General features: G+C 40.1%; 2 protein-coding genes across 4 annotated transcripts in view; one reads left to right on the top strand and one right to left on the bottom strand.

Moving 5' to 3' along the window:
• SPG11 (SPG11 vesicle trafficking associated, spatacsin) overlaps positions 1 to 17,893 on the bottom strand; it is a 36,444-nt gene extending 18,551 nt beyond the window's left edge. For 2 of the 3 annotated variants that reach the window (XR_004753501.1, XM_035335520.1), the window contains exons 1-24: positions 17,603 to 17,893; positions 16,371 to 16,555; positions 15,407 to 15,634; positions 14,715 to 14,913; positions 14,333 to 14,470; positions 13,747 to 14,201; positions 13,381 to 13,526; positions 12,820 to 12,952; positions 12,307 to 12,462; positions 11,109 to 11,287; positions 10,824 to 11,000; positions 10,134 to 10,205; positions 9,568 to 9,695; positions 8,542 to 8,717; positions 7,851 to 8,058; positions 7,128 to 7,331; positions 6,119 to 6,225; positions 5,155 to 5,300; positions 4,473 to 4,634; positions 3,659 to 3,725; positions 3,003 to 3,168; positions 1,616 to 1,821; positions 933 to 1,041; positions 329 to 488 (exon numbers count right to left, since the gene is read on the bottom strand). Coding sequence is in view for 2 of the 3 variants with exons in the window: in XM_035335520.1 (XP_035191411.1) it covers positions 329 to 488; positions 933 to 1,041; positions 1,616 to 1,821; positions 3,003 to 3,168; positions 3,659 to 3,725; positions 4,473 to 4,634; positions 5,155 to 5,300; positions 6,119 to 6,225; positions 7,128 to 7,331; positions 7,851 to 8,058; positions 8,542 to 8,717; positions 9,568 to 9,695; positions 10,134 to 10,205; positions 10,824 to 11,000; positions 11,109 to 11,287; positions 12,307 to 12,462; positions 12,820 to 12,952; positions 13,381 to 13,526; positions 13,747 to 14,201; positions 14,333 to 14,470; positions 14,715 to 14,913; positions 15,407 to 15,634; positions 16,371 to 16,555; positions 17,603 to 17,817 (4,122 nt within the window). In the remaining variant the exon portion in view is untranslated. Of the gene's footprint in view, positions 1 to 328; positions 489 to 932; positions 1,042 to 1,615; positions 1,822 to 3,002; positions 3,169 to 3,658; positions 3,726 to 4,472; positions 4,635 to 5,154; positions 5,301 to 6,118; positions 6,226 to 7,127; positions 7,332 to 7,850; positions 8,059 to 8,541; positions 8,718 to 9,567; positions 9,696 to 10,133; positions 10,206 to 10,823; positions 11,001 to 11,108; positions 11,288 to 12,306; positions 12,463 to 12,819; positions 12,953 to 13,380; positions 13,527 to 13,746; positions 14,202 to 14,332; positions 14,471 to 14,714; positions 14,914 to 15,406; positions 15,635 to 16,370; positions 16,556 to 17,602 lie in introns of those variants that run through there. The other variant, XM_035335521.1, reaches the window with a different exon arrangement.
• A 410-nt stretch (positions 17,894 to 18,303) lies between these two features.
• CIAO2A (cytosolic iron-sulfur assembly component 2A) lies at positions 18,304 to 24,037 on the top strand. The gene is made up of 5 exons (XM_035336164.1): positions 18,304 to 18,503; positions 20,431 to 20,595; positions 21,775 to 21,824; positions 22,461 to 22,506; positions 23,563 to 24,037. Exons 1-5 carry the CDS (start codon positions 18,377 to 18,379, stop codon positions 23,658 to 23,660), a joined length of 486 nt encoding a protein of 161 aa, XP_035192055.1. The 5' UTR covers positions 18,304 to 18,376; the 3' UTR covers positions 23,661 to 24,037.
• Positions 24,038 to 25,072: the final 1,035 nt, after the last annotated feature.

The following is a 25,072-nucleotide window of genomic DNA, read 5'->3' as shown; positions in this document are numbered from 1 at the left end:
TTCCTTCTGGAGTCAATTTCCTTTATCTTGTGTTAGCTTTTAACATACCAAGAAGCAGAGAAAAGTAGAAAAGTAAGGAAATCCAGCTGTAAAGGAAGGGCTATCATAAACAGAGGATTATTGAGCATCCTAAGACAAATTCTAACTCCCTGGAAACTGATGAAGCTTCAAGCTTTTGTTGTCTAGTAATGTAATATTCTCTTGTTAAAAGGATCCATTTTTCCTTCTGCTTTTTTATTTTCCAAATTTTTGATTTTTTTTTTAGTGCTTCACAATGAGCATTCTTGAAAATCTCATCTTCATTTAAATCCATACACAGATAGCTTACCTCATCTGGCTTGTAGCTGTACAGCTGGGTTTGGATGATGAACTGCAGCCAGTCATCGGACTTAGCACATTCCTTTAGGTAAGATGTACTCAGCCTCGTCTTATGGAGTTTGCAGAACTGCATTACCAAAGACCACTGCCTTCTAGAGTCACTAGATGTCCTGCATTGAATTTAAAGGTAACATTAAATCAGTGTTTCTAATGTTGTGTATTGTGTCTAAAAGCAGAAACAGGCCAAACAAAACAATGAACAAAAACCAAAAAAAATAACAAAAAAGGAAAAATACATATGAACAAAATTTTAAGCCTCAACTGTAATAAACTGATATTTTTACTAGCAAAATAATTCAACAATCTTTCCTCTTAAGCATGCCCTGAGGAGCTGTTAGTCAAACATGCTGACAGAACTTCCTTACTCTTGCCAATATACATCTACTACCCCTGCTATTTGAAATACCAAGATTGTATGCTAAACTCAAATATTGATGTTCATTTTACTGTAATAAGACTCAGATTTCTTTCATAACGTCTAAATACAGAGATGGTAAAATTCAATTCTCAATTTCAATTTGTCAGTATAATCCTTTAAATTACATTTTCCTTACTTCTTTATTCCTTGATGTTCAATTTCATCCCAGAAGGCTTCTTCTAAGGAGATAAGAACTTCCTCTGTTGCTGCTTTATCACCATCAGCCAACTTTGTTAACTTTTCAACTGTTTAAAATAATATATTATTATTTCTGATATTAGAATAAGGGTAATATTTTCAAAAGTACCGGAATTAACAAGAAGCACAAATCCTATTAATGTAAATGCTTCAATAACTGCCAGCAGTTTGGACAAAAAGACACCTGCAGATGTCTACTTAGTAATCCAACGTTCTAAAATTATTCCTAGGATAAATTTAATTTCCTTACAGCTTTGAACATCTGATTCCACTGTAGCTGTAAGACAGTTTTCAAGCACAAAAGAGATTTGGTAACGTCCCTTTGTTTAATCTAGTTATATTACAACATTAGGTGGAACCTTACTAAGCAATTAAATTGAGCCTCAGGCAGCTGATTAAAAGTGTGCATTCATCTTCCTGCCTTATTTAGCATGCCAGGTTCAAAATGCACCTCCAGAATTAGGAAGAAGAAGAAATATAAGAACAGCAAAAGTCTCAACTCTTCAAAGGACAGAAATGCTCTCATTGCATTCCTAAGAAGCACCATCTTTCAACCTCTCTTTATCTCTTCCTAATAAATAAATAGTAGCCTATGTTAAAGCAAACAAAAGACATGCTTACCCAAAGATTCTCTTATTTCATTGTGCTGTGATTCTTCATTTCTGGTTTTGTAACTGAATATCATGTTTGCAACTTTAATGTCTACTCTCAGTTTGAGGCTGTTGAGACCAAGCAGTTCCAGAAAACAAACACAGGCTGCTCCTACCGAAGGTATGTTGAAGAAAGAAAGGCCTAAAATATAGGCTTCATTTCCTGCTTGCTGAATCCTGAAACAAAAAAGAAGTCAATATGAATGATTTTTAACCAATTTTCAAACACAAATATTCCCTATGTATGGGTTACTAAACACAAAGACTTTTATTAGCATGGGAAATATTTACAAACCAAGTCGCACATTTAGAAAAATGTAGTTATAAAGTCCCGTATATAATAAATGATCAGAAGACAAGCAGAGAGTTTACAATTTAATCAACTTTTAAAAAACTGAAGGCAATGCAATTGATATTAAAATTAATAAAAAATGCCTCAGAGCAGATTTTTTTTTGTTGTTGTTAATTCTAAAGAGTCCCACTGTAGAATTTACAATCCAAGCACTGCAGCATCAAGAACCTGATTTGCAGACTGTGCTAAGTGAAAAAGAAAACCAGAAGGCTTCAACAGTGGTTGGCTCACCAGATGTCTGAAATGTTTCCATAATGGTAACTGAAAAATTCATGCATGCTCAGGTCTTACATTAAGTCGACTTTCTAAAATATTAAGCAATTCTGCCTCCAAAGGAATGCTTTCCTTTTTGCCCAAATCTTAGCTGTTCAGATACGAGAAACTGATTTGTATATCATGTATATCAAAATCATGAAAGGAAACAAATAGTGACTAATACACAAACAAGACCTTTTAGAAACAATTAGTGATTTCCCCTGATATCACTACTGAATATGAACTGTAAACTTAATGTATTCATGAAGTATGCATGATCTGACTGCATTCTCTTCAGCATGTGATTTTGAAGCTTCAGACAGAAAAGTTAACTCCTTCAATCTCTGGTATATCATTTTTCTTATTTAACTGAAGAAGTGTCATCTTTAGGAACTGTCAAAGCAAAGGGGCACCTTTTTTCTACAAAGTCATCTAGAGGCTAAGCTCCCTAGAAGAAAAAGCTACTTGTGTTCAATATGATTGGAACATTCTTTATTCCTTGCTTTCATTATACAGATTTTATTCAGATTTAAAATGAAGATTTAATAATAAAGCTCACCACCTTTTAGATGATTATTTTATTTCTATCCTACTTGACGTTAAACTGAATGGATTCCCAGGACACCTAAAATTTTAAGTGATATAATGAACACCACTTTTTTCCACACTGTTGGGAAGTATTAAAGGTACTCCATGTGCTAGATTGTAAATCCCACAGAACCATCCAACTATCATGTCAGAGAAAACTTACAGTTGTTTGGGGGATTTGCTCTTCACTAACTGCTGGACCAAAAATGTACCAAAAGCAAATGCTGGACGTCCATGTTGCAAATAGTACAAGAAATCCAGTCGTTCCATTATAGCATATTTGTTCACCAGTTCAGGGGATGAAAAATGAGGAAAGTCACTTGATGTATCTAGAAAGAATATTATCATTTTTATAAGCTGATAAACAATTGAATTAAACATAGAAAATGGCTTTCAGCTACTAAACATCACATGACAACCAAATACCTCTAACACTTGTTCTAATTCAAATTTCAGCATACCCAAATCCCACTGAAATCCCAATTTTTATTGTAAAATCAGAACTCTAGCAGTAACTTTTTCTAATAGCCACGGGCAAATCACTTCTTCATAGGCCCTCAACTTGGTTGTAAAACAGAATATTGCTTTTCTACTTCATAATGCATTTAGAAAAAAAAACGTATCCGTAAAGAGCTTAGTGGAAAAAAGGTAACCTATCTAACCATAATTTAATTTTAAAATAAAATTTTAGTAAAATACACTTTAAAAAAAAAAAAAAAATGAATGGCCTTTTACATTTATCCTTCAGATCACTCCACTGGAAGGTATTTCATCCTAGGATCTGTCTAAAAAAGCACATAAATCTTGAAATTAACTTACCTGATAGAGCAAGAGTATTTGTTGACTGCCAGCCAAATAATTTAGTTGGATCAAAAGGCACTAATGTCTGAAAGATTAGACACAAAATATTAAGACAGCTTAAGCTTTTCATATCTGACCAGTCTAGAGAATATTTTAGGGACCTATAATAGCAGATGGTCAAGCAGTGATTTATCTGGTGCCGGCCTCTCTCAAAGGTACACATTTATCTACTCTGTAGGATCAGAATGCAAACAAATACAAGAAAATGCTTAGATTTTAGTCTAACAAAACAGGGAAAGAACATGTTTAAGCATTTTGCTAAGCTCTTATTTAGCAAAGCTACCACTTTCCTGATAATGAATAATTTCTCTGTCATTTCTTCTAACTGGCAGTTTATTTCATAGAGTAAAAGACATTTGCCCAGAAACGTCTCATAACACTCCATGAGACGTTATTTTTTAATTCTAAATTTCAATTTCCCTTAGACAATTTAAAACATTTTAATTTTTGTAATATTAAACTTGTCTACTGAATGCAGCAAGAATATCACTTTTCTGACATTCTAGCACTGCCACACACCACCTCTATTGAAGTTAAACACTGCAGATTTAAAAAAAAAAAAAAACAACAACAACAGTCAGATTCAATATGACCAATATTTAGCTACTATTTTTAAAAAATGTTTGTAATGATGCTATAAATGTTAGGTCCAAATTAAGGATTCCAAGAAAACAAGATACGGTCCCTATGCTCCAGGCTTTAGCTGAAAACAAACTTGTCTCAGTTTATCTTTGTTCTAACAACCAGCTCTATTGAGAAACATTTTGCACACCTGAACAAGATGGTAAAGAGAGATGTCAGGTGGCAAAATTCCACGAGAAGTACACGGGGGAAAGAGAGCAGCTTTCAGCTTGGGGTAAGGACTCAATGCCATTTTTAAGAGCTGTGGATCAACTTTCTTTAGAGGTTTTTCCGTATCTTCATTCTGAAGAACCTATGTTGAAGGGAAGCAAAATTATTCAGTTAGGAAGAACAAATTGCATTAAGATTATAATAAAACTCTCATTCATGGAAATTTGACAAACAGTAACAAAGAGCATCATTTTTCCCTGAAAAAATCTTGTAAGCTATATTAGACACACGATGTTTTAAGTTACTCTATGTATGCAAGGCATTTTAAACATTTATTGATTTTTTTTCAAACTTGAACTATTTTAGGAACACAAGTGTCTATACACACTCTCAGCTGTAACTCTTATGAAGAAGCTAAAGATTCCAAGTCACAGCCACTGTGTCTTGCTATTTCTAAGCCACATAAGATCAAACGCTCTAGCCCTGAAAGTTCACATTTGGTCAAGAAATTGAAACATGCAATACCATAACCAGATTTTCGTATGGGAAGACAGTGTTTGTTGTTGTTAGTGTGTTTATTTCTATCAATTTATTCCTTTGAATTTTCAACATCACGTGAGAATTTCTTCAAGAACTTGTTAATAATTTGTTCCTCACAGTACCTGATCAATACCTCCTGGTGCAAACATTGTGGTAGCAAGTGCTAACAGAGTACGTCCTTCCAGCAGCATGCTGCTCACACTGGCTTGATTACTAGGAATCAAGATCTGAGCATTTGCAAGACTAGCTTGAAAAATCATCTTTGGATCTAGAAAGGGAAAAAAAAGTGAGATGTAATTTACTGTAAAAAAACAGTATTAAATTATTAAGCTGTACATTATAACTCTTCTACAAATGTGATTTTTATTTTTTTTCTTGTTAATAGTGACTTTTTCATAACTTACAAATCTAGATAAGACCTTCGCATTTTCACTAAACCTTTCCTAATTTTATGCCACAATTTTACCTGCACAGATTGGTTTAGATAGTCCTGCATTTTTCCATTTTATTAGTTCCATTCTTTATCTTACACATTGCTAAAACTTTTCAAAAAAAAAAAAAAAAAAAAAAGCATGCTTCACTTGAACATTATTTTTATCATTTGTTAATGTATGCCTCTAAAAAAGATGAAAGGTTAAAAAAAAGGTGAAATGAAGTAAGCACACAAACTCCATGGATTATCAATGACAATAAGTAACAAAATGTCTTGGTCCAAGCAAACACAGAACTCAAGGGACAGAGAAGTCATAAGGCAGCACAAGAACTATGTGCAGCTTTAATATTAATGGGACATGCTTTTTTGTGTCTGTTCTCCTTCTGCTCAACCTTTTAGGAATAAGGTCAAATTGGATGCAATGATGATCATACACAAACCAATTCTGACATATCTCCAAATCGTTATGCACATTTTAAATAGAAATTATAATCTATAATTTTAGAGATATGGAACTGATCAATGCACATATAAATGACTTGCCATGATGAAATAAAGCCTAAAGCAGAGCAGAGAATTAAACCCAGATGTCCCAGACACTTGGCTAGAAACTTAAGCCTCAGACCACCTGCTGAGCAAGACCAGACTCCTACCTCGTGGATTACTGGCAACCCCTCGACACTGCACAAGAAATTCAAACCAGGGATGTGCTTCGTGCAATTCCTTGTTATCCAAAATAGGGCAATTTGAAGGGGTTAAACTGAAAAAGAGAACAGTAGCAGCACAGTGAAAATACAGTATTTGTAAGCATCCTCTGCCCCAATATAAAACTGCATTAAAACTTAAGAGCATCTGACTTGGTGTTACAGTGACTTATTTCACCCATTATCATGGCAGAGTTGAATCATACCAGTTATCACTACAAGATGCACATCTTTAGCTGATAAGGTGTCTCTGGCAGTTTAAGTTCACATTTCAGTATTTGCTTGCTGCTGTAAATCAAAGTACTAGCTTCCAGAACTGACAACACCAAACATTTTCAAAAGAGGAGACTTGATTCACAAACACCATAGTCTGAATATTTTATGAAATTAAAATTAATTACACAAACTGGAAAAAAAGTTTTGTTGGCTTTTCTCTACTTCACTTTTAACTTCTTACTAACTACATGGTTAGATTGGAGTTGTAGCTAAGAAATTTTAATAGCAAAGTAGTCACTAACTGGAAATTATTCGTATAGTTCCAATAATTAGCATTTCTTTCTCTTTCAAATCCCATCTAATACTAATTTTGATGGAATCTGGCAATTTATTTGTCAATGTAAACAGAATGAACTCATACCTGTGCTCAGGCAACAGTTTCTGGAGAACAAGTTGCTTTGGCTCATTTAAGATTGCATTGCTTATATTACACTAATTACAACCATAATTGTTTTCTTCACTGGTTGACACACAAATAATCATGACAAGATAACCTGGATGAAGCTTCACAATACAGAATGAAACCTAACACACTGCCTTGCAGTTTTTCATTAAATGACACTGCTGTGACCCAAGAAGTCAAACAGCAAGAGCCTAAGAAAACTCTTACTGCCAACTGTTAAGGTGGTCTTCCATTATTTAAATCTGCATGTAATCCCGTGGGTGAAAAAAGCATTCATACCTGTAGTAATCTAGGTAAGTGTACAACATATACTGCAGATTATGTTCCAAGCAGTGAAGGACAAAATGAGCATGGAAGTCCAAACCACCTGCAGCACAGTATTTCGGAACAGGGTGAGGATTCTGAAGTACTCCCCCTAGGTAAACCAGTCTTTGGAGCAGAAGTTCAAAATCTTCCAACTCAGAAAGGACAAAAATGCCATTTCTTAAAGAGAGAGAGGGAAGAAAACATACATACACACTGATTAGTCCCTTTAAAAAGTTCTGGAGGGTATTTTTTTTTTCAAACTTACAAAACAGAACTTTCCTTCTAAGAAGTTACTTCACTACTGAAGCAAACATCACCTGACAAAACACCTGTGCTTTAACAATATCTTAGATACTATTAATTGCAGAGAATGAGACATAAGGAGTGAAATACTACATTCAGAATTTTTTCTCTTGCAGTAAAATGGACAGCAGGCATATAATCTTTTTGAAAGATCAGAACGCTGGCAGAGGATTTCTGTTGCTCCCATGTTTCTTCCTGTTTTCAGAGTACTGAAAAGTGCAAATGCAAGACTAAAAATAATTTTACTAATGGATTTGTGCCATTTTAAACAAGGGCACTAAACAATATAAAATGAATATGTATCCAAGATTTTATTAATGTGTACTTCTACAACTATCTTATTTTGGCTTCACGTATGATAGGAAGTAAGTATAACACATTAAAGGCACATACCTAGCCAGCTTGTTCAATATATCATTTCTCATATAGCCACTACACAACGTATTTCGGTCAACAGTGTCTGCAGTCAGAGGGGGCCAGTTAGCCTGTCCACACAAAGGCTGGTTGGGCTCGGATTCTTCAATCCATGAACAAATATTAAGCCAGTCATGCTGGGCTGTCAAGTGCATCCAAAGAACCTCAGGATTACATGTGGAAAGTTCTGTATTGGAAAAAAGCAAAACAATGAAACCAACAGAAAGAGAAGTATTTTAGTGAAATACTGACATATCTTTACACATTTTTGTATTTTTAATGAACAGGAATCTTCTTTTACAAGCACAATGCTGAGATAAATATACTGTTGCACCTCATCAGAGCTTTATGTCGGAAAAGCCAAATAAAATAGTATGGTGCAATAAGCTTTGCAGACTGTAGCAGAGGCATTACATTTACGGCAACTGGCAATTAATTAGACAATTCCCTTTCAGATAGTTCCAAATTTTTCTCTACAGGATACCTGTCATAACACAACAACACAGATCCCAACAGAATTTCAGTTATCAAAAAAGTTAGTGACCTACTGTGGTAGCATGCAGCTGTGGTTGTATCAATGCTACTCCTACACAATCGCAATACACTACTTCAAAGACAGTCAGATTTTTAATTCAAAATTTCTTCTAACTTTCAACACCAGGATACTTGCCTTGGCGTGCTTTTTTAGGTAGAAGAATCATTTCCTGAATGGGCTCATCCCACCACTGAGCCCAGTTAAACATCACTCTGACTTCCCTATTGTGAGCCCGATGTCCTTCACAATTCAACAAGTCTAGAGCGGCTGTATGTCTGGAAAAGTCTTGCTCCTTTCTCCAATTCTTTAAACTGCAATAAAGTTTTGCATTAGTACATTTTCTAGTCTTTTTTTTTTTTTTTTAAAAAAAAAAAAACAGTACACAACTTAAATAGGAGATGATGAAAAGATGAAAGATGAGAATTAACAAATTTTACTATTTAATTTTTGATGACAGTGCTAAGTCATAGCAGAACTTATTTAGCTAAGAAGTCTGAGAGTGCATGGGAGACCAACAGGCAAAGAATTAACTCATTTTTCCAGAACTGGCATAGCAAATGATACGTAACATTTTAACAATTATTTAATTCTAGAATTATTTTTCTGGGTTATTTTGTTTGTAATATTATAGATATATCAAAAACATAAACATTCCATCTGAACATGTTTTGCTTGATTAATAACTCCAATAATATCCTTCATTGTTAAAAAACTTGTACAGTAGTTGTGGTGAGCTGGGGGTTGGCCTCTTCCGGCCGACAACCAGCAAGAGGACTACAAGAAATGGCCTCAAGTTGTGCCAGGAGAGGTTCAGGTTGGAAATGAGGAGACATTTCTTCTCAGAAAGAGTGGTCAGGCACTGGAATCGGTTGCCCAGGGAGGTGGAGGAGTCACAGTCCCTGGGAGTGTTTAAGGAAAGGTTGGATGTGGTGCTTGGGGACAGGGTTTAATGGGTGACATTGGTGGCAGGGGGACAGTTGGACCAGACGATCCTGGAGGGCTTTTCCAACCTTAATGATTCTATAGTTATATACTTAATTTATGGTGATGACAGAAGATCATATTTGTTAGTGCAGTAAATCACATGTGATGTAGAAGCCAGTAGATTTAAAATACTATTAACATTATTAATTACTAATTAAAACTGATAACCCACATTACCTGGAAAGAGACTGAATCTCTTTATTTTCTTGGAAGGACTCCGAGTAAAAGCTTTCAACCTGATGCACAAAGTCTATCATTTTCTTCTCTTTTTCAGAAAAATAATTTTCTTCTTGTAAAACTTTCACCTTTAATTCAAATTAAAGTATTACCTCCAATTATATATTTTCTCTACTTATAATATATCTAAGCTGCAAATGATCCTGCAAGTGTAGAGAGTTAGCCAGCTGTAGGAAAAAATGCTAGCTGCCCCGAGGTAAATATGCTTTTTACCCAAATTTCAAGAGAGACAAGACTTCATACTGTGTGCAAAAAGATGAGCACTAGATCAGACTCAGAACAAAGAAATTACATTTAAACCGATTTTTACTTTAACTGCAAATACAAAAGAACAAAGGCATTTTGGTGACATGTTTTAGCAACCACATTGCAAGTACACAGGGACAGAAACAGTTCCCATTCTGAAAGTGTTCAATACAACGCTTTCTCTCAGCATAAATAAGTATCAGTCTTCAGAGCTGAGAACATCAGCTAGACCAGAAAAAAAAAGCCTTTTCTACACTTACCAACAAATCTCGTACATGTTTATCAACTGTGTAGAAACATATCTTACGCAACTGCTGCTTCACATCAAAGCCCTAACAAAAAAGAAGATATTCATTGTATGCAAACTGTATGGATGCAGCTGTACATTGACAGAATAAACACGCCAGCCTTCTCTCCAAAGCACATAACCTTTTCCAAGCATGCTTGTGATATTCACTTCACCAGCTCCTGAGATGTTGTAATAACCTGGTGATCTGTGTGATCTCTGTAGCATGTCTGCACACAAGGTTTGTACCCTTTACTACCTACTCCTTTCAGGATCACCTTTACACTTCCCTGAGAACGACATTAATCAATACGCTTTCATGAATAATGCTCCCTCAGCATTCTGAACGTACATTAGTGATCAAAGCAGTACTTTAAAACACGGTAATTTTAATTGCATTAAACGTATGTTAGATGTGGCTTTGAGCAACCTGGTCTAGTGGTAGGTGTCCCTGACAATGCAGGGGGTGGTGATTGGAATTAGATGGTCTTTAAGGTCTCTTCCAGTGAAAACCATTCTATGATTCTGTTCTATGATTCCATATGGTAGAATAATTACATCCACAAGAAAGCTCAACCCATGCCCATACTCTTACCACTAATTTGTTTCATCAGTCACAAAGAAGTGTTTAGAACTATCAGTATGCTTACTGAACACCTCTCACCATATTTCTTAAAAGTTCCAAGGCCTCTTTGGTATTGTCCTTCAGAAGACGGTCATAGACCAGATTCAAACCTGTCTGAATAAATTCTTGAAGACTTTGAGCAGGATGCTGATGCATTCGGAAGAAGGTCTGGGCCTCTGGCATTTTGTTGCTTAAGATGGCCTCAGCAATGACTTCCTGGAAGAGAAGAAAAAAATCTGAAACAAACTAGTGCCATTAAATGTCAATGTTATCACCTCTGTGATTCCCGTGTTGAATAGTCAAAAACCAATTATTCATTTTTACCTCTGGTGTCAGTTTTTCCCACATTTGGCTTTCTTCTACTGCAGGTAGGTCTTCATCAGGATCACTTCCTACATCTGTGATATTTATTTGTGGCCGAGGGTAATTTTTCATAAATGTCCTAAGTTCAATAATGTAATCAGTTAAAGTATCCGCAGCCTTCTGCAAGTATTCATCGGGTTCTGTCAAGAACATCCAAGATATCAGTTAAGTGAAATTAATGATACAACATTTTTAGTGCTTATCACTGTTGAATGCATTCTCCTGACTTCACTAAATAAAACACACCTCAGAGGAAAGAGCACATCATCTCTACATTGCTATTTGACCTGTACAGGTACTGATACTGTCACTGTCCAGCTACACTCACAATCCCACCACTGCTCCAGACAGGTCCTCCTGACTTTATTGATGGATGTGTTTGCCCTTCAGGGACAAGTAAATGACAACTAAAATTTTTAACCAATTAGTCAGGTAAGCCCCGTTTAAAATGCAGGGACATTTTAACATAGCATATACCAGCTATTACTTGATTCTTATACCTTTTAGGCTGTAGTTCAAAGAGCAAAATTTCAGCAACAGTGCCATGTTAAGCAGTCATGCACTCCTACAAACAGCCTGCACGCCCATCAGACACCTGTTCTTTTTTCTGTACCAGCCCTTGGGTTATGCTGGGACGTACGACTGTTGCCACACAGTAAATCAAAATGGAAGTGCTCCAGACAAAAAATAACCTGGTAGACTATTTTTCAGCTGAACTTGTTTCTTAAACTAGTCTACTCCATTCCACAGCCACAGCAATATTTGTGCCAGCGTATTTCAGGTGGTGGCTCTGAGAAAAGGATGAGCAGCGGAGGGCTACAGCCAAACCATTTAACTGCACTACCATCAAGTATCCAGCGTCACCTTAAAGTCTGATTCTGCCATCCTTACATGTCCTGACGTCCCAGTATGATCCAGCTGACGGTACCCTGCCTGATGTGACAGCCTGGTCATAGTTGTTCATGCTTATGCAGATACTGTATTCATACTAATTTCTCAAGCTTCCCCTTAAATAATAACTTTCATTTAACTCTAGTGCAAGCCTTTTTCATTAATACTAAGTAAATTTAGGCTTCTAATTCAAAAATTGAGTTCTTCTTATTTATCTAAACAATCCCATATTACATTACTATGCAAGATTCAAAATGAGTAATCTTACCCTCTGTGTGGACAAAAATTTCTTCAAGTTGCTTGCTAAGGAAAGTCAACGTGAGGTTTAGCAGCTGCTCAGAAAAGTGTTTACTCTGAGGCTCCATATCATTTTCTCTGATTGCTGAGCAAAGCAAGTTTAAAGCTGGCCTCAGCTCTCCCAAATCTGCAATATTTGCATAGGAAGTTACATTTGCATTCTATCACGAGTGATCACATAAAATACAAATTAGAATAAAGGTATGCTACTAAAATCTTCTAAAGCATGTCAAACAACTTATGTAACATGCTTTGCTTTCGCATCAAAATGCTTAGAACAAGCCATTGCTAGAACTCAATCAAGCCACATTTTATACACCAATACTCTTTCATTTTCTGGAAGTAAAGAAGTTGCAATACAGCAAAAATCCCAACATAAAAGAGAACAGGCAATTTGATGTGGTTTTACAAATGCAGAACCATAAACTGAAAGGCAATTCAATCTCAACCTCAGTGTATTAAAGTATTAAAGTATTTTACTCACTTTTCAGAAAAGACTGCGACGCACTATCAGTAGACTGTTCAGGTCCAGAGCAGGGTGCAGAAAGATTAAAAAGACTTTCTTTGCTTTTTAAAAACAAGTCTACTGTGTCTAGTTGACGATTTTCCAAACCAGCCTAGGCAGACACACAGGAGCACCGTTATGCACGTATCCTAAAGATGTATGGTACACTTACTGCTAGCACTTGTACTTCACGCGCAGCAACAAAGTATGCATGCAGAAGAAAAGAAGAACTTAATAGAGTTTGAGTGGGGATATAAAAAAAAGCATTGTGAGACTCAGGACTTTGAATTCACCTACCGCAACTGAAAACTGCTGTGAACCTTCCCCATCAGTTCACTTTCTATCACACCCTTCAAACAAATTAAAAGAACCCTACCAAACGTCTCCAAACATGACTGAATGTACACTGACAGTGTACAGAACTACAGTGTGGACAGACTGTTGCAGAGTCCCTGACTTCTGGATTCATATTTTTATTTAAAGAAGGTTTCTCTCAAAAGAAGAAATAAGAGCTGCAGGATACGAATCAGACTGACTTACCTCTAGCGCATGGATTGGAATCGAACATCGTCCCCATCCATTGAGATGACAAACAGAATCTACGACTCCGGCACTGCCATAGATCATCAATCTATTCAAAAACTCTTCTTGAGTTAAACCAAACAGAATTAAGGAAAGACCATGCTCTAAATAAAAGAATCAAATCATAATTAAAAACACATAAGCAAGTTGCTACATAGCAAATAACAACAGAAAGTTGTAGTGGCTCCATTTGGATTTTACCTCAACAAGAACACGTTAATAATTAGCCAACAGCAGCCAGACAGGCAGGAAAGAAGACCACAAACAGTAAGGCTCTTTATCCGAAGCCTGTACAAGAACAATTACGCAAAAAAAGCCCTTCACCTGTCAGAAGCAGACATAATGGCACGTCTTCGTTACAATCCACATAAACAGTATCTTTGCTGAAGTGGTAATAAGTCACATCTCGTGACTCAAAATCCCAGAGAGCAAGAATCAGTCTTTCATCATTTGTTAATATTAGGAACAGTGCTTTAGCTCCAGTTACAGATTTACACTCCAGTTTCACCACTTCTTGTGGTACTTCTGCACAGATTTGTTTCCAGTGCTGCCTTGAATCACTGAGATTTGTACCGCTGCTTTGTAACGGGACACACCAAACAGCCTTTGGAACAAGAGCCAGCAGCTTCTCAGGAGTTTCATAGATTAAGGGATCATGATCTTCAAGATGGGTAAAATATTGATACCACGGTAAATTTGTGTCATACACCAAATTTGGAGAACGTGGTCTTCTTTTCCTGATTGTATTGCGTAGTGAGGATAAGTGTGCCTTCCAGGACCTGGGATGAAGAAGGAAGTTATCCTAATACCACATATTACGGAAGGAACAATGCAGATAAATCAACTTTTATAATTTCCTCAGTTAAACAATGTGCTTTTGGTTTTATAGATTAGTATTTTCATTATGTACCTGTCCACACGGAAAGACGACGACATAAGCTCCATACTGTAGTCAGAACTAGCAAGGTCATCCTCATCAAGACCTTCAGGTGGCTTCACTGGAAGACTTTGAGAATCTCTTTTACAGATCAAATGCCCAGGGAACTGTCTGAAACATTATTAGAATTAATTTTTACCTCCATGACAGATAAAGTAGAGCAAATATTAATGGGCAATCTTTAAACAAATGTGAAATTTCTGCTCTGCCCTAGAGCCAGTACTCAAAATAAGAAGTTGACAGCATCTCAGCTGTTACAGGACTAAAATTAGGCACTTTTTAATGTTAGTTGTACTTAACTTTCATTTAGCAATTCTGCTAAAACTTTCATTTAGCAATTCCACTGCAAACATACCTGAAGTACTTGTTTAGATCCACAGAAATGGCACAGTTGGAAGAATCGATGATCACAGCAACACTGAGATCATAGGACACTTTCACTGCAGTGAGTGGTGATGTGATGGCTGAACTCCTGTTCTCATCCTGCACACCTCCCTGGCAGAGTGCTACGTCAATGTTTGCTAGATTTGCACCATCAGAAGAATCAAATATGTCTTTAAAACGTGTCAAAGAAAATGCCAGGATTCAGATAGCCCAACGAACAAGAAATTACAGAGAAGAGGAAGACGGTGAATTTTTGTTAACCTTGTAGCCCAAGTCAATCTTGGCACAGCAAAAAGCTCCGAACTGCTTGTTTTACAACAGCGTTTTAAACCCAGGTAGACTATTTCTAAAGCATCTAATTAAGAACAGAAAGCTTAGGGACAGTAGACTTAAGCACGTTATACACAGATCTACATACCAAAAGTGCTGAAAACCAACACCCACGTGTGGAACAAACTTCCACTAATACACTGAGAACCTAGATTTGACCCATGGCTCATTTTTTATGAAATGACCAGCACTTCACTACACAACCCCTCTGTTGAAAGCACCTTCAAAAAAGACCGTTAAAAGAAACTTGTGTGTAATCCTGACAAAAAAGAAACCTGACCTTGTTCTTCCAGATCATTTACACCACAAGCTAGTGTCTACTGCAAAGGATACGAATCCAGCCAGAACTGTCTAAAAAGAACAGAATTCCCCTGCAGAAGTTTATGTCTGTTATTCTTTCCAAAACTTGCGGTGCCAAATCAAGGGTAATGCAGTCACACGTCTCTAATGAGGAATCTTCTCCAGGAAAGGTAAGATGCACAACAATGAAGTTATTGAGCAGAAGTAGGCATCTGTTGTCTTTAAAAGACAGTATCCTCAAAGACAATATTGAAGAGAGACCTGTAAATTTAAAGATATCCTGGGATTATGGCAATCTGGTACTTCTGACTGTAAAGGTATCTCAAGAAAATCACAACTCAAATGCGTTGCCTCAGCTGCTATATGGATAAAAGTTGTCATTTGGCGCTTGGTTTTGTTTAAATCTCCTATTTTATCAGGAGTGTTAATTGTAGAACAGCCTCCAACAGTACAAGTTTTTTAAATGGACGCTACTTTGAGGAATGCAAAAAAAAATCACAAAACCTTATTTCAGTCAGCACTGAAAGCTACAATCTTTGGAAATAAAGATACTTTAGCAATGGAAACTTTTAAATAATAAATAAAACATCAAAGCGCTAGGTCCTGCAAAGACTGCGCTGTGGCTGTACACTACATTTGCCAGTCACGGAACACAAGGTTCAACACATAATCAGTCTTTGCATGATTAGTGAAGAGCCCCACCTGTTCTAATATGACAGTGAAAATTTGAGATAGCACAGCTGCATGAACATACTTATTTTTGACTTTGTGTCATCCAAACACCGTACCCTCAACAGGTTAATTCCTTTTAGCAATATCACCTCTGACTACAGAAATGTCATTTTTCAAGTTCATGAACACTGCTTCTGATCACACTAAATCAGTGCAAAAATATTTCACGCTTCCCTTGCGTTCTGTCTCTATTTGTTTCACCAAATGAAGCAGAATTGGACCAGTAACAATTACAAATATGGAGTACACGTTGAGATTTACTCACTAATGTTTTTGACTTCAAGGAGCTTTTTAAGCGCATCTTCCTTACAACTGTGCAGGGAAATCGGGTTACATTTTCCATCTTCTATAGTGAATTCATAGACGAACAGTTCGTGATTTTTACTAAGAGCCAGTATTTTTGTCTTGTCTGTTTGTAGATCGTAATCTTCTGTATTCTCCCACAGGAAGCTGAAGATGCAATATTCAGTAAGTTTATTGACCTTACTTTCCTCATTTCATACACTGAACAGTTCTGGAAGCATGCTAATGATGTACAGTTTAATTTTAATCTTCTGAAGTAAAGATTCTGCTGCTGCCCCTTTCCCGTAACCATAACATGTTTGTTCCCTAAAGGAGACTGCAACGCAAGACAGCGCTTGAGGAATCCCTGCTTCTCTTCTAAAGAGAACTGATTTCTGTGTCTTTGTGTGTTTCTTTTCTTTAGTCGCCCATGCCACACGATACTCTGCTTCAGGACTTCTTTTAGGAGGAGGAGGAAGAGCAGCATTGTTAGCTCAAGGGAGCACAACACCCACTTCCATACGTTTTGCCCCCCTGCTGCTTGGGCTGACAAACTCTCCAGGTGCCTGTCTCCATCCGCACCTGCTCTCACATGGGCGCAGGCAATGAGGAAACAGCTACAGGGCCAGAGGATGGGCACAGAGGATGGGCCAGAGCACCACACAGGCATTGCCATGGCTCAGCACCACGCCTGCTGGGGCCTGCCGCGTGCCTGTGAGGTTGCCTCAGCACTGGGAGCCACCACAGCAGCCTGAAGACGTCTTGTGACTGCTCCATGTCACGCGCGAGCGCTTGCCCCAGCCACCAAGCAAGGAAGTCAAGCCCTCAGTTCTACACCAGCAAATCTACGAGGCTGGGCGATCTCCCACCCCACCTTTTATTTTTTAAATCTTCGTAATCACAGAATCCCAGAATCACCCAGGCTGGAAGAGGCCTCCAAGATCACCCAGCCCAACCTCTGACCTAACACTAACCAGTCCTCCCCTAAACCATATCCCTAAGCTCTGCATCCAGACGTCTTTTCAAGACCTCCAGGGACGGTGACTCAGCCACTTCCCAACTAACAACCCTTTCAGAAATACCACTCAACACCCCGAGGCACAGGGGTTTTACACAGAGCGCACTTCACGGCAGGGCTTTGAACTCCCCCTCACTCTCCTACGGTTTCCGAGGCCCCTCCCGGGCCGGCCCTCCCCCGGCTCGCCCCGCACTTACTCAGCCCAGGCTCCCGGGAGGGCGCAGCCCCGGGCCCGGCCGCCCCCGCCCGGCGCCAGGACCTCCAGGTGGATGCCGCCGGGGGCCAGGAGGGCGCCCAGGGCGTCCTGCCCCCTGCTCAGCCGCACCCGGGACGCGTCCCGCGGGGAGCCCCACGCTTGCCCCGAGCGGGGCGCCAGCAGCACCCGCAGCTCCCGCCCGGCGCCCGCCGCCATCCTCCCGCGGCCGCGGCTCCTCCTCAGGGGCCGCCGCCCGCCGCCAGCCCCGCCGCCATCTTGCGGGGCTGCCCCCCTTCCGGTCAGCTGAGAGAGCTGCCCCGTGCCGCGACTACAACTCCCAGCAGGCACCGCTGCCCCGCGCCGCCTGAGGGGCGGTGGAGGGGAGCCGCGTTGCGCGCCGGGAGCTGTAGTCTCCGTCAACCCAGGCTGGGGCGGGCGGGTGAGACCGAGATTATTATTAAATAGATTAAATATATTATTAAATAGCTCGCTATTCCCACGGACAGCGGAACGTGCCACCAAACGCTGCTCCCAGCTTTCACAGCTGCCAAAACCAGGAAACCAAGTGCACGGCGCGCAACATCCCCCCCGGGGTTCTCTCAGGGGAGGCCGCTGAGGGGACGGGGTGGCCACGCCCCGTGGGCGGGGCGCGAGTTAATCCCCGCCCCCCGGGGGCGCGTCCCCGGTATCCAAGCCCCGCCCCCAGAGCTCCCTCGGGGCTGGCGGACGGTGGCCGCGCGGGGCCGCTCCGCGCTGCCCATGGCGCCGCGGGACCATGTCGCTGGTGCTGGGGCTGCTGGCGCAGGCGCTGGGCAGGGCGCTGCGGTACTCCGCGCCGCCTAGGGCCGGCCATGAGCCCCGGGGCCGGGCCATGGAGCAGGACAAGGCGCTCGAGGTTTACGGTGACTGCCGGGGAGCGGCGGGGGTGGGGGGCCTGGGGGGCTGGGGCCTGTGAGGGGCCTGGGGGGGGGGGGGGGGGGCCTGTAAGGGACTTGGGGGGGAATCTGTGAGGGGCCTCTGAGGGGCTTGGGGGGGGATCTGTGAGGGGTCTGGGGAGGGCCGTGGTCACGGGCCCTTGTCAGGGTGCAGGAGGCTTGGGGGTCCCCCTGTGGGGCCTGTGGGAGAGACAGAAGCGCTGTGGGTCTGTGGGGCAGGCCGGGTGCAGACCCCTGGATGCCCGCAGCCCTGTGAGGGGCCGGGGCCTGCCTCAGGCACCTCCTTGCTGTCCCCGGGCTGCCTGGGGACGGGTGGGTGCCGTGACCTGGGTGGGGTGCGTGGGGTGGTCACGGAGCCAGGGGTGCGCTGAGGGACCCGGCCCTGCGTGAGCTGGGCTGGCGGGGCCGTAACGGAGCCGCTGCTCCCGGGCTGTGGGAAGGGGAGGGGGCTGCTGCTGGCCTGCCTGACCCAGGGCTGCCGGAGTTACCTCCGCGTTTCATCACCCGGGGTTAGCAGGGGCTGGGCGCACCTGGAAGGGCCAGTAATTCCAGAAAGGGCTGCTGGGGAGTCCAGCGAAATTTCAGTTACCCAGCGACTGGCTTCTTGGTGGTCAGGCTGTGAGATACGGAGAGGTTTCACCTCTGGAAGCGCTCTTCCGAGGATCCTGCAGTATTCCAAATGCTGTGCTCGAAGGCACTGCTGTTGTGTAGGCAATTAGAGGCAGCGTGAGGATTTTATGCAATGCTATCGCGGAAAAGACTTTAAAAAAACAAAAGAGGAAACGTTGTCAAACTCAGCTTTGAGACTTGAGTGATGTTTAAATAGAGGTACGTGAAAACACCAGCAGTTCTAGTGACTTAGGTTACGAACCTCACGCGCGTAAGTAGTCCCGCTGATTTCAGTTCAGCCATGTTCTTATTCTTATTGCAGAACTAAAGCATCTGTCTGTAAAACTTCAGTTTAAAAGACCAGTGGCATCCATGAAGTACCGTTTAACAAAATCTGCTCTAGTGTTCCTTCTGCTGCTTGGCAAAGTAACTGATAATGCTCTTGTATAAGTCAGGCTTTCACACAGGAGGAAAAAATAGAGAGAAGAATGTATCAGAAGTTAGAAGGAAATGTCAGTGTGAAGCTAATTCTGTTCTATGTATAGACGAAGTAATTCCTTGTTTTGCTAGGCTTCTGTGCTTGGCTAAGGCTCATTCTGTTTCATCGTGTGACGAAACTTCCACGAGCTAATCCAGAACACCCTACCTCTGTGAAAAGCAACTCTGCTACTTTCCGTGCGGGTCTATTAAACCTAGTTGATCCCCACAGTTTACAAGCTAAGGAGGTGACCACTGATACAGATAAATATGGATTAGTGCATTATTTTTGTACTGGCTTTCCTTAAGATGGCTTCAAAATCTTATCCGTGAGGCTTCAAAATCTTATCTGGCTGGGAAGCGGAGGGGAAAAAGGTGGGAAGGAAAATTGAGCTGTCTTGGTAAAAGGTTCGGTTTGCTTGCCTCTCAGGTTTTTCAAAGTCTAGCTGAAATATTGCATCTGTGCTTACCTTTTGGGTAGGCTAATGTTAAGTCACCTGTAGTTCTGAAGGTAATGTTTATCCTTTAATAGGCACGTTGTGATTCCTCTTTATTAAAACGGGATTGTAAAGGCAGTAACAAGTGTAGAACCAGAGTGTGACAAGTTTGTGCATAGTGAACCAGAAATGTTTCAGTGTGCCCAGCTCCGAAGCAACTCATGGGGTGATACAGCACTGACAGGTACAGCTCTGCCTTTTCTGGACAGGACCAATATCAACGGTGCTAGGAAGGCTGCTTCTAATAAAAAGTATGTTGTATTAAATTTAGGAAAGCAACTTTATTGTTGGTGGCTTGTCTCCTGCTTTAGATATAATCCGTACTATCCGGGACCCGGAGAAACCTAATACTTTAGAAGAACTGGAAGTGGTAACGGAAAGCTGCGTTGAAGTGAGTGAGATCGGTGAAGATGAGTATCTGGTAATCATCAGGTTTACACCAACAGTACCTCATTGCTCTTTGGCGACTCTCATTGGTAAGATTTCCTTTTCATTAAATCTGTAACGATGAATGTAGAGTTTATTTTAGTTTTTTTTGAGTAACATATTACTTAGTTTAAAGGCAGTATTGATTTGCCAGGAGTTGGAATGGGAATTTCATCTTGAGAACCCTCCTAGCCATACAAACAAACAAGAAATAGAAGACGTGGAGTCATTCACGGTCTTGTGTTTCTTTCAAGTTAGGGAGACACTTCAAAAGAGCAGCACTCAAAAGTCTACTCAGAAGTGGTACAGACTTCTTTCTTTATATTCTCCCTTCCCTTATGGGTTGTTCCCTGTGCATGTAAAAAAAAAAAAAATAATAATTATGTGCAATCCAAAAAAGAGTTAGGAACTGTTAGGAATTTGAAAGCAGTTACATTGAATGAGAATCTACATTCACTTATTTTGCTTTTTTTCTTATTTGTGAAGAGATCACGTCTGCTCTCTGAAATAATTTCTTTAAGTGTACCACGATCAGCAAATCTTACCTTTGTATGTCAATACAAAGATTTCACGATCTGTTTTAAAATTTAAAAGAAAATAAACCTTGAATTTAACTAAGGTTACATATTTATGCTGTAATAGACCTTGCTGCTTTATGTAGAAATTAAAGTATAGATAGTAGGCACTGGCATGCTGAACGCTAATAATTTATAGCTTGACCCTGTAAGAGTGTCAGTGGGTTAACGCTGAGACCTGAGGGTCAGTTACGTAGTGTCATCATCAGCTCGGTGTTAATCATGTCCTCAGCACTTAATGCCAGACAGGTCTTTGTTCATCAGTGGTTGTGCAATCCTTCAGCGTTGTGTGACCTTTGAAGCACAGTTCCTCGTTCTGGTACGGGAAAGGGTTATGGCAACTGTTGTAGAGTTGGTTCGTGTGGGTAAGAACGTAGGCAGTAAACAGCTTTTTTTTTTTTTTCCTTCTCTAAACTTGCTCAACTGCACAGATTGCTCTAAGCTGGTTTTTCTTTTGGGGTGCATTTGCTACTGCAGTTACGGCTGGCTCAGCCTGAGAACAAACCGGGGCTGCAGTTTGGCTGTGTTTGTCCAGGTGTAGCACCCTGCAAAGTCAGATCCTGTGAGCAAACTGCAGCTGGCTAGTGGTCATACTCCAAAAATGCACCTCAAACCTTGAATTTGACAAGAAAATCTCTTGTTTTCTTCAAACAGGCCTTTGCTTAAGAATAAAACTTCAGAGATGTTTGCCTTTTAGACATAAGGTAAGCTGTCTGTTCTGGAACTTGCTTTAAACTACCTGCGTGAATGTATGCCAACTTCTCTTTAACAAAGGGAATGCTGCTGGATCAAGTAATTTGTGAAGTGTGATAAAGGATGGTTTTGTTCTAAAAGCTTCTCATTTGCCTACGTAGGGTTGAAGTACAGTGCAGTACCTGAAAGGATCTCTGAATAACTGTGGTTCTTCCTTTCCTTTACAAAATGCAGTTTGTCGCTGACCTTCTGAAATATGCCACATTTCAAGGGCTTTTCTGGCCAGCTGACATTCAGGTGGAGGAGAGGGTGTTTCCAAAGCCAGGCTTTGAAAAAAAATGAATCTAAGTCAGGCTCTTGCCATGGGGGAAAACTGCGAGCCATTAATATTAGAGAGGAATGAATGCCTCCACAATTTTGAAGAAGAATTATTGGTGCCTCTTTGAAAAGGGGTGGAGATTGTCTTCTGATTATATTGTAATGAAGTCTAAGATCAGTTATAGTCACTGATCCCCTTCCATGGTCTGTGAATATTTGTAAAGGTATGGATTGCATGCATTGTCTGTGTATGGTACATTTTTTTTCTCCAGTAATGAATATATTTCACTATTAAAGTACGAATCTAACATTAATGATCTCTCTCCTAGCTGGAAATCTACATATCTGAAGGTACACATTCCACTGAAGAAGACAGTAAGTACAGCTTGTAAATGAGAGCAGCTTCAGACTGTTCTTTGAGAAGTGCTTTTCTTCCCGTCTTACTGTCCTTTCAGAAACAAATACTCTCTTAAAGCTTTAAAATGAAACGTAATTGAGGCTATTTCAACAGCTATATTGGTGTTGCAAATAGATGCTTCTTGTTGTTTTAAAACAAACAAAAAAGAGTTTCTTGCAGGTGTTGAGTTGTGCTTGTAACAAAATAAGTTGCTACTGTGCCTCTGGATTATTAACATCACCTTCCTGACTGATTGATCTTGCTATCGTAAAATCACGATAACAAAAATGTGTTTCTCCATCAGAGTTTAAAATAAAACTTGGAGGACACTGAAATTCTTTCAAAGCTTTAGTCAATCACTGTCTTAAACGACTGTTAAAGCCTTCCTCCAGGTAATGTCCCAGGCTTTTTTGTTGTTAAGCGTTGGGAATCTTTGTACAGGGGAAAATCAGTTCTTTTAGTTAAATGGGCTAGAAATTGAACCTGGAGAGCTTAGACTCCTCGTTTGTCACAAGCTTCATGCTTGCAATCAGCACACCTTATATTCTTTATTACAACTAGAAAAGTCACAAAAATATTGGTTTCTGTTGTTTTTTTTTGTGACTGAGCTTTTATTTGCTTTTGTTCCCAATTTCCTGTTAATGTCCTCTCCTTTTACTCTTTCCTTTTGAGCACCTTCATGCCTTTCCTGTTTTGTGACCCCTCTGTTACGTCTGGCATGCCTTTTTTTTTCTAGGCTATATACCTTAAATGCCAGCCTGTACAGTACTTTATCAGCTGTTGTGCAATTTTCAATTTTTGTTGTTATGCAAATTTCAATCCTCTGCCTAAATAGCAACTTGCAGTGAAAGTTGCTGCAATGTGTTGTTACCGTACACAGCATTTTCTCCTCCTTTGAGCTGGCCATTAACTAGGTGTGGAGAAACTTCACTGCAATGTGGTGTCTTACATTTGTCATATTACTGACGCGGTACACATTATGCAGTGCCACTGAAAACTGCTTCTGACTTTACTTTTTGTCTGATGTTTTGCAGTCAACAAGCAAATCAACGACAAAGAGCGAGTAGCAGCTGCGATGGAGAATCCAAACTTGAGAGAAATTGTGGAGCAGTGTGTTACAGAGCCTGACTAGTAGCTGTAATACCCACAGAGTTATCATTTTGATACATTTCTTAAAATATCTTTGTTTAAAAAAAAAAGAAAATAATCAAGGCCTTGAGTTGAATACTTGAGTTCTTTTTATCTTCCATATGTTTTTTAAGAGAAATTGTTTATAAGGTAGATTTAAATTATGACGAATTAGTCTCTGAAGTAAAGTGATGTGTATAGTGTTACGAGTTTGTAATACCTGGTGTCCAGAGAAATATTTTATCTGATTAAAAAATGAAACAGCACCGTTATGTCCTGCCTTCTGACAGACATTGTGATATAAATTCAGTTTTGCAGGTTAAATTTCTATATTGTTTCAATCACTGAACCATAAAAATAAAACAGATTCTTATACTGAAATGCTGCTTTCTGAGTTCAGAAACTTTTTTTCTTCTTTCTTTAAGTTTAGGTTTAGATTTCTGTTAGAGAAATAAACATGTCATTCACCTGCTTCGTTGCTGATGAACACATTAAAATTGAAATGAATTCAGAAAAAGAATTTGGAAGCAAGTGACTGGACTGCAGCAAGGTAGATCTTTACTAGGGTGCTATTCCTGCTAAATATTTTGTTTGTTTTCCCTGTACATGCACGTTTCTGATTCTGGAGGCTGTGCTTTACAGTTACCTTGAAGGCGAAGTTTTCCTATGGCAATGTGTTGCCAGTTTGATCCTGCTCTTCCTTACAACTGAACTGCAGCATGGAGAGTGAGAGAATCCCACACCCACTGGTTGCCACTGTGCTGTTTCTTTTTGCTGCTCCCTCACTAATCTTATCTGGGGCGTCTGTAATGTTGCCAGCTGTCATGTTTTCTCTCTGAAGCAGTTCCCTAGGGCTAGATTCCTACTGCAGCCGCGGATTGGACCATGCAATTTACTTTCCCTGAAGAATTAAGCAGCTAGTTCTCACTCAGCTGTCCTCTCAATGGAAGTGACATTCAGTGTCTGCTGTACAGCCACAGGAGGGCCTCGGTGGTGAGCGTGTCTGTGGTAAGAGGCTACTGCCATCCCCGCGTGCCCCATAGCACCTGCCAAGCTCTTCTAGTATCTCAGGGGATGTTACCTGGTCTGTGCATAACAGTTACCCCTGCCGTGGTTTGTGTGAGATGTCGGGAGCCGTTCCTCACTGAAACAGTGATCACTCTCATGAGTTTGTATTTGGTTAAACACTGAAAAAATCCCTGGAGTTCCATGCAAACATCTGTTGAGATTTCAGGGATTTGTAACCATTTTAGTAGAAAGCCCCATAAAGCTTTCCTCAAGGCATGAAATGATTGAATGGGTTCCAGCTAGGTTGCGCATTATAAACGGCAGAGGAAATTTTCCCTTTGTGAAGATGTATGCTGACAAATGTCACAGCTGTGCCCAAAAGAGCTTGTAATCTTACGGTTGGTGCCC

This window comes from Oxyura jamaicensis, chromosome 10, assembly GCF_011077185.1.
Source record: "Oxyura jamaicensis isolate SHBP4307 breed ruddy duck chromosome 10, BPBGC_Ojam_1.0, whole genome shotgun sequence".
Classification (NCBI taxonomy): Eukaryota; Metazoa; Chordata; class Aves; order Anseriformes; family Anatidae; genus Oxyura; species Oxyura jamaicensis.
The sequence above is the reverse complement of the archived record's forward strand: the minus strand, read 5'-3'. Positions and strand labels throughout refer to the sequence as shown.

What these genes read in the sequence shown, in the direction of transcription:
- CIAO2A (XM_035336164.1), top strand. Translation starts at nt 18,377, where the DNA reads ATGTCGCTGGTGCTGGGGCTGCTGGCGCAGGCGCTGGGCAGGGCGCTG. An exon ending in CAAGGCGCTCGAGGTTTACG is followed by an intron (nt 18,504 to 20,430) that starts GTGACTGCCGGG and finishes CTCCTGCTTTAG; the next exon opens with ATATAATCCGTACTATCCGG. An exon ending in CTCTTTGGCGACTCTCATTG is followed by an intron (nt 20,596 to 21,774) that starts GTAAGATTTCCT and finishes TTCTTCAAACAG; the next exon opens with GCCTTTGCTTAAGAATAAAA.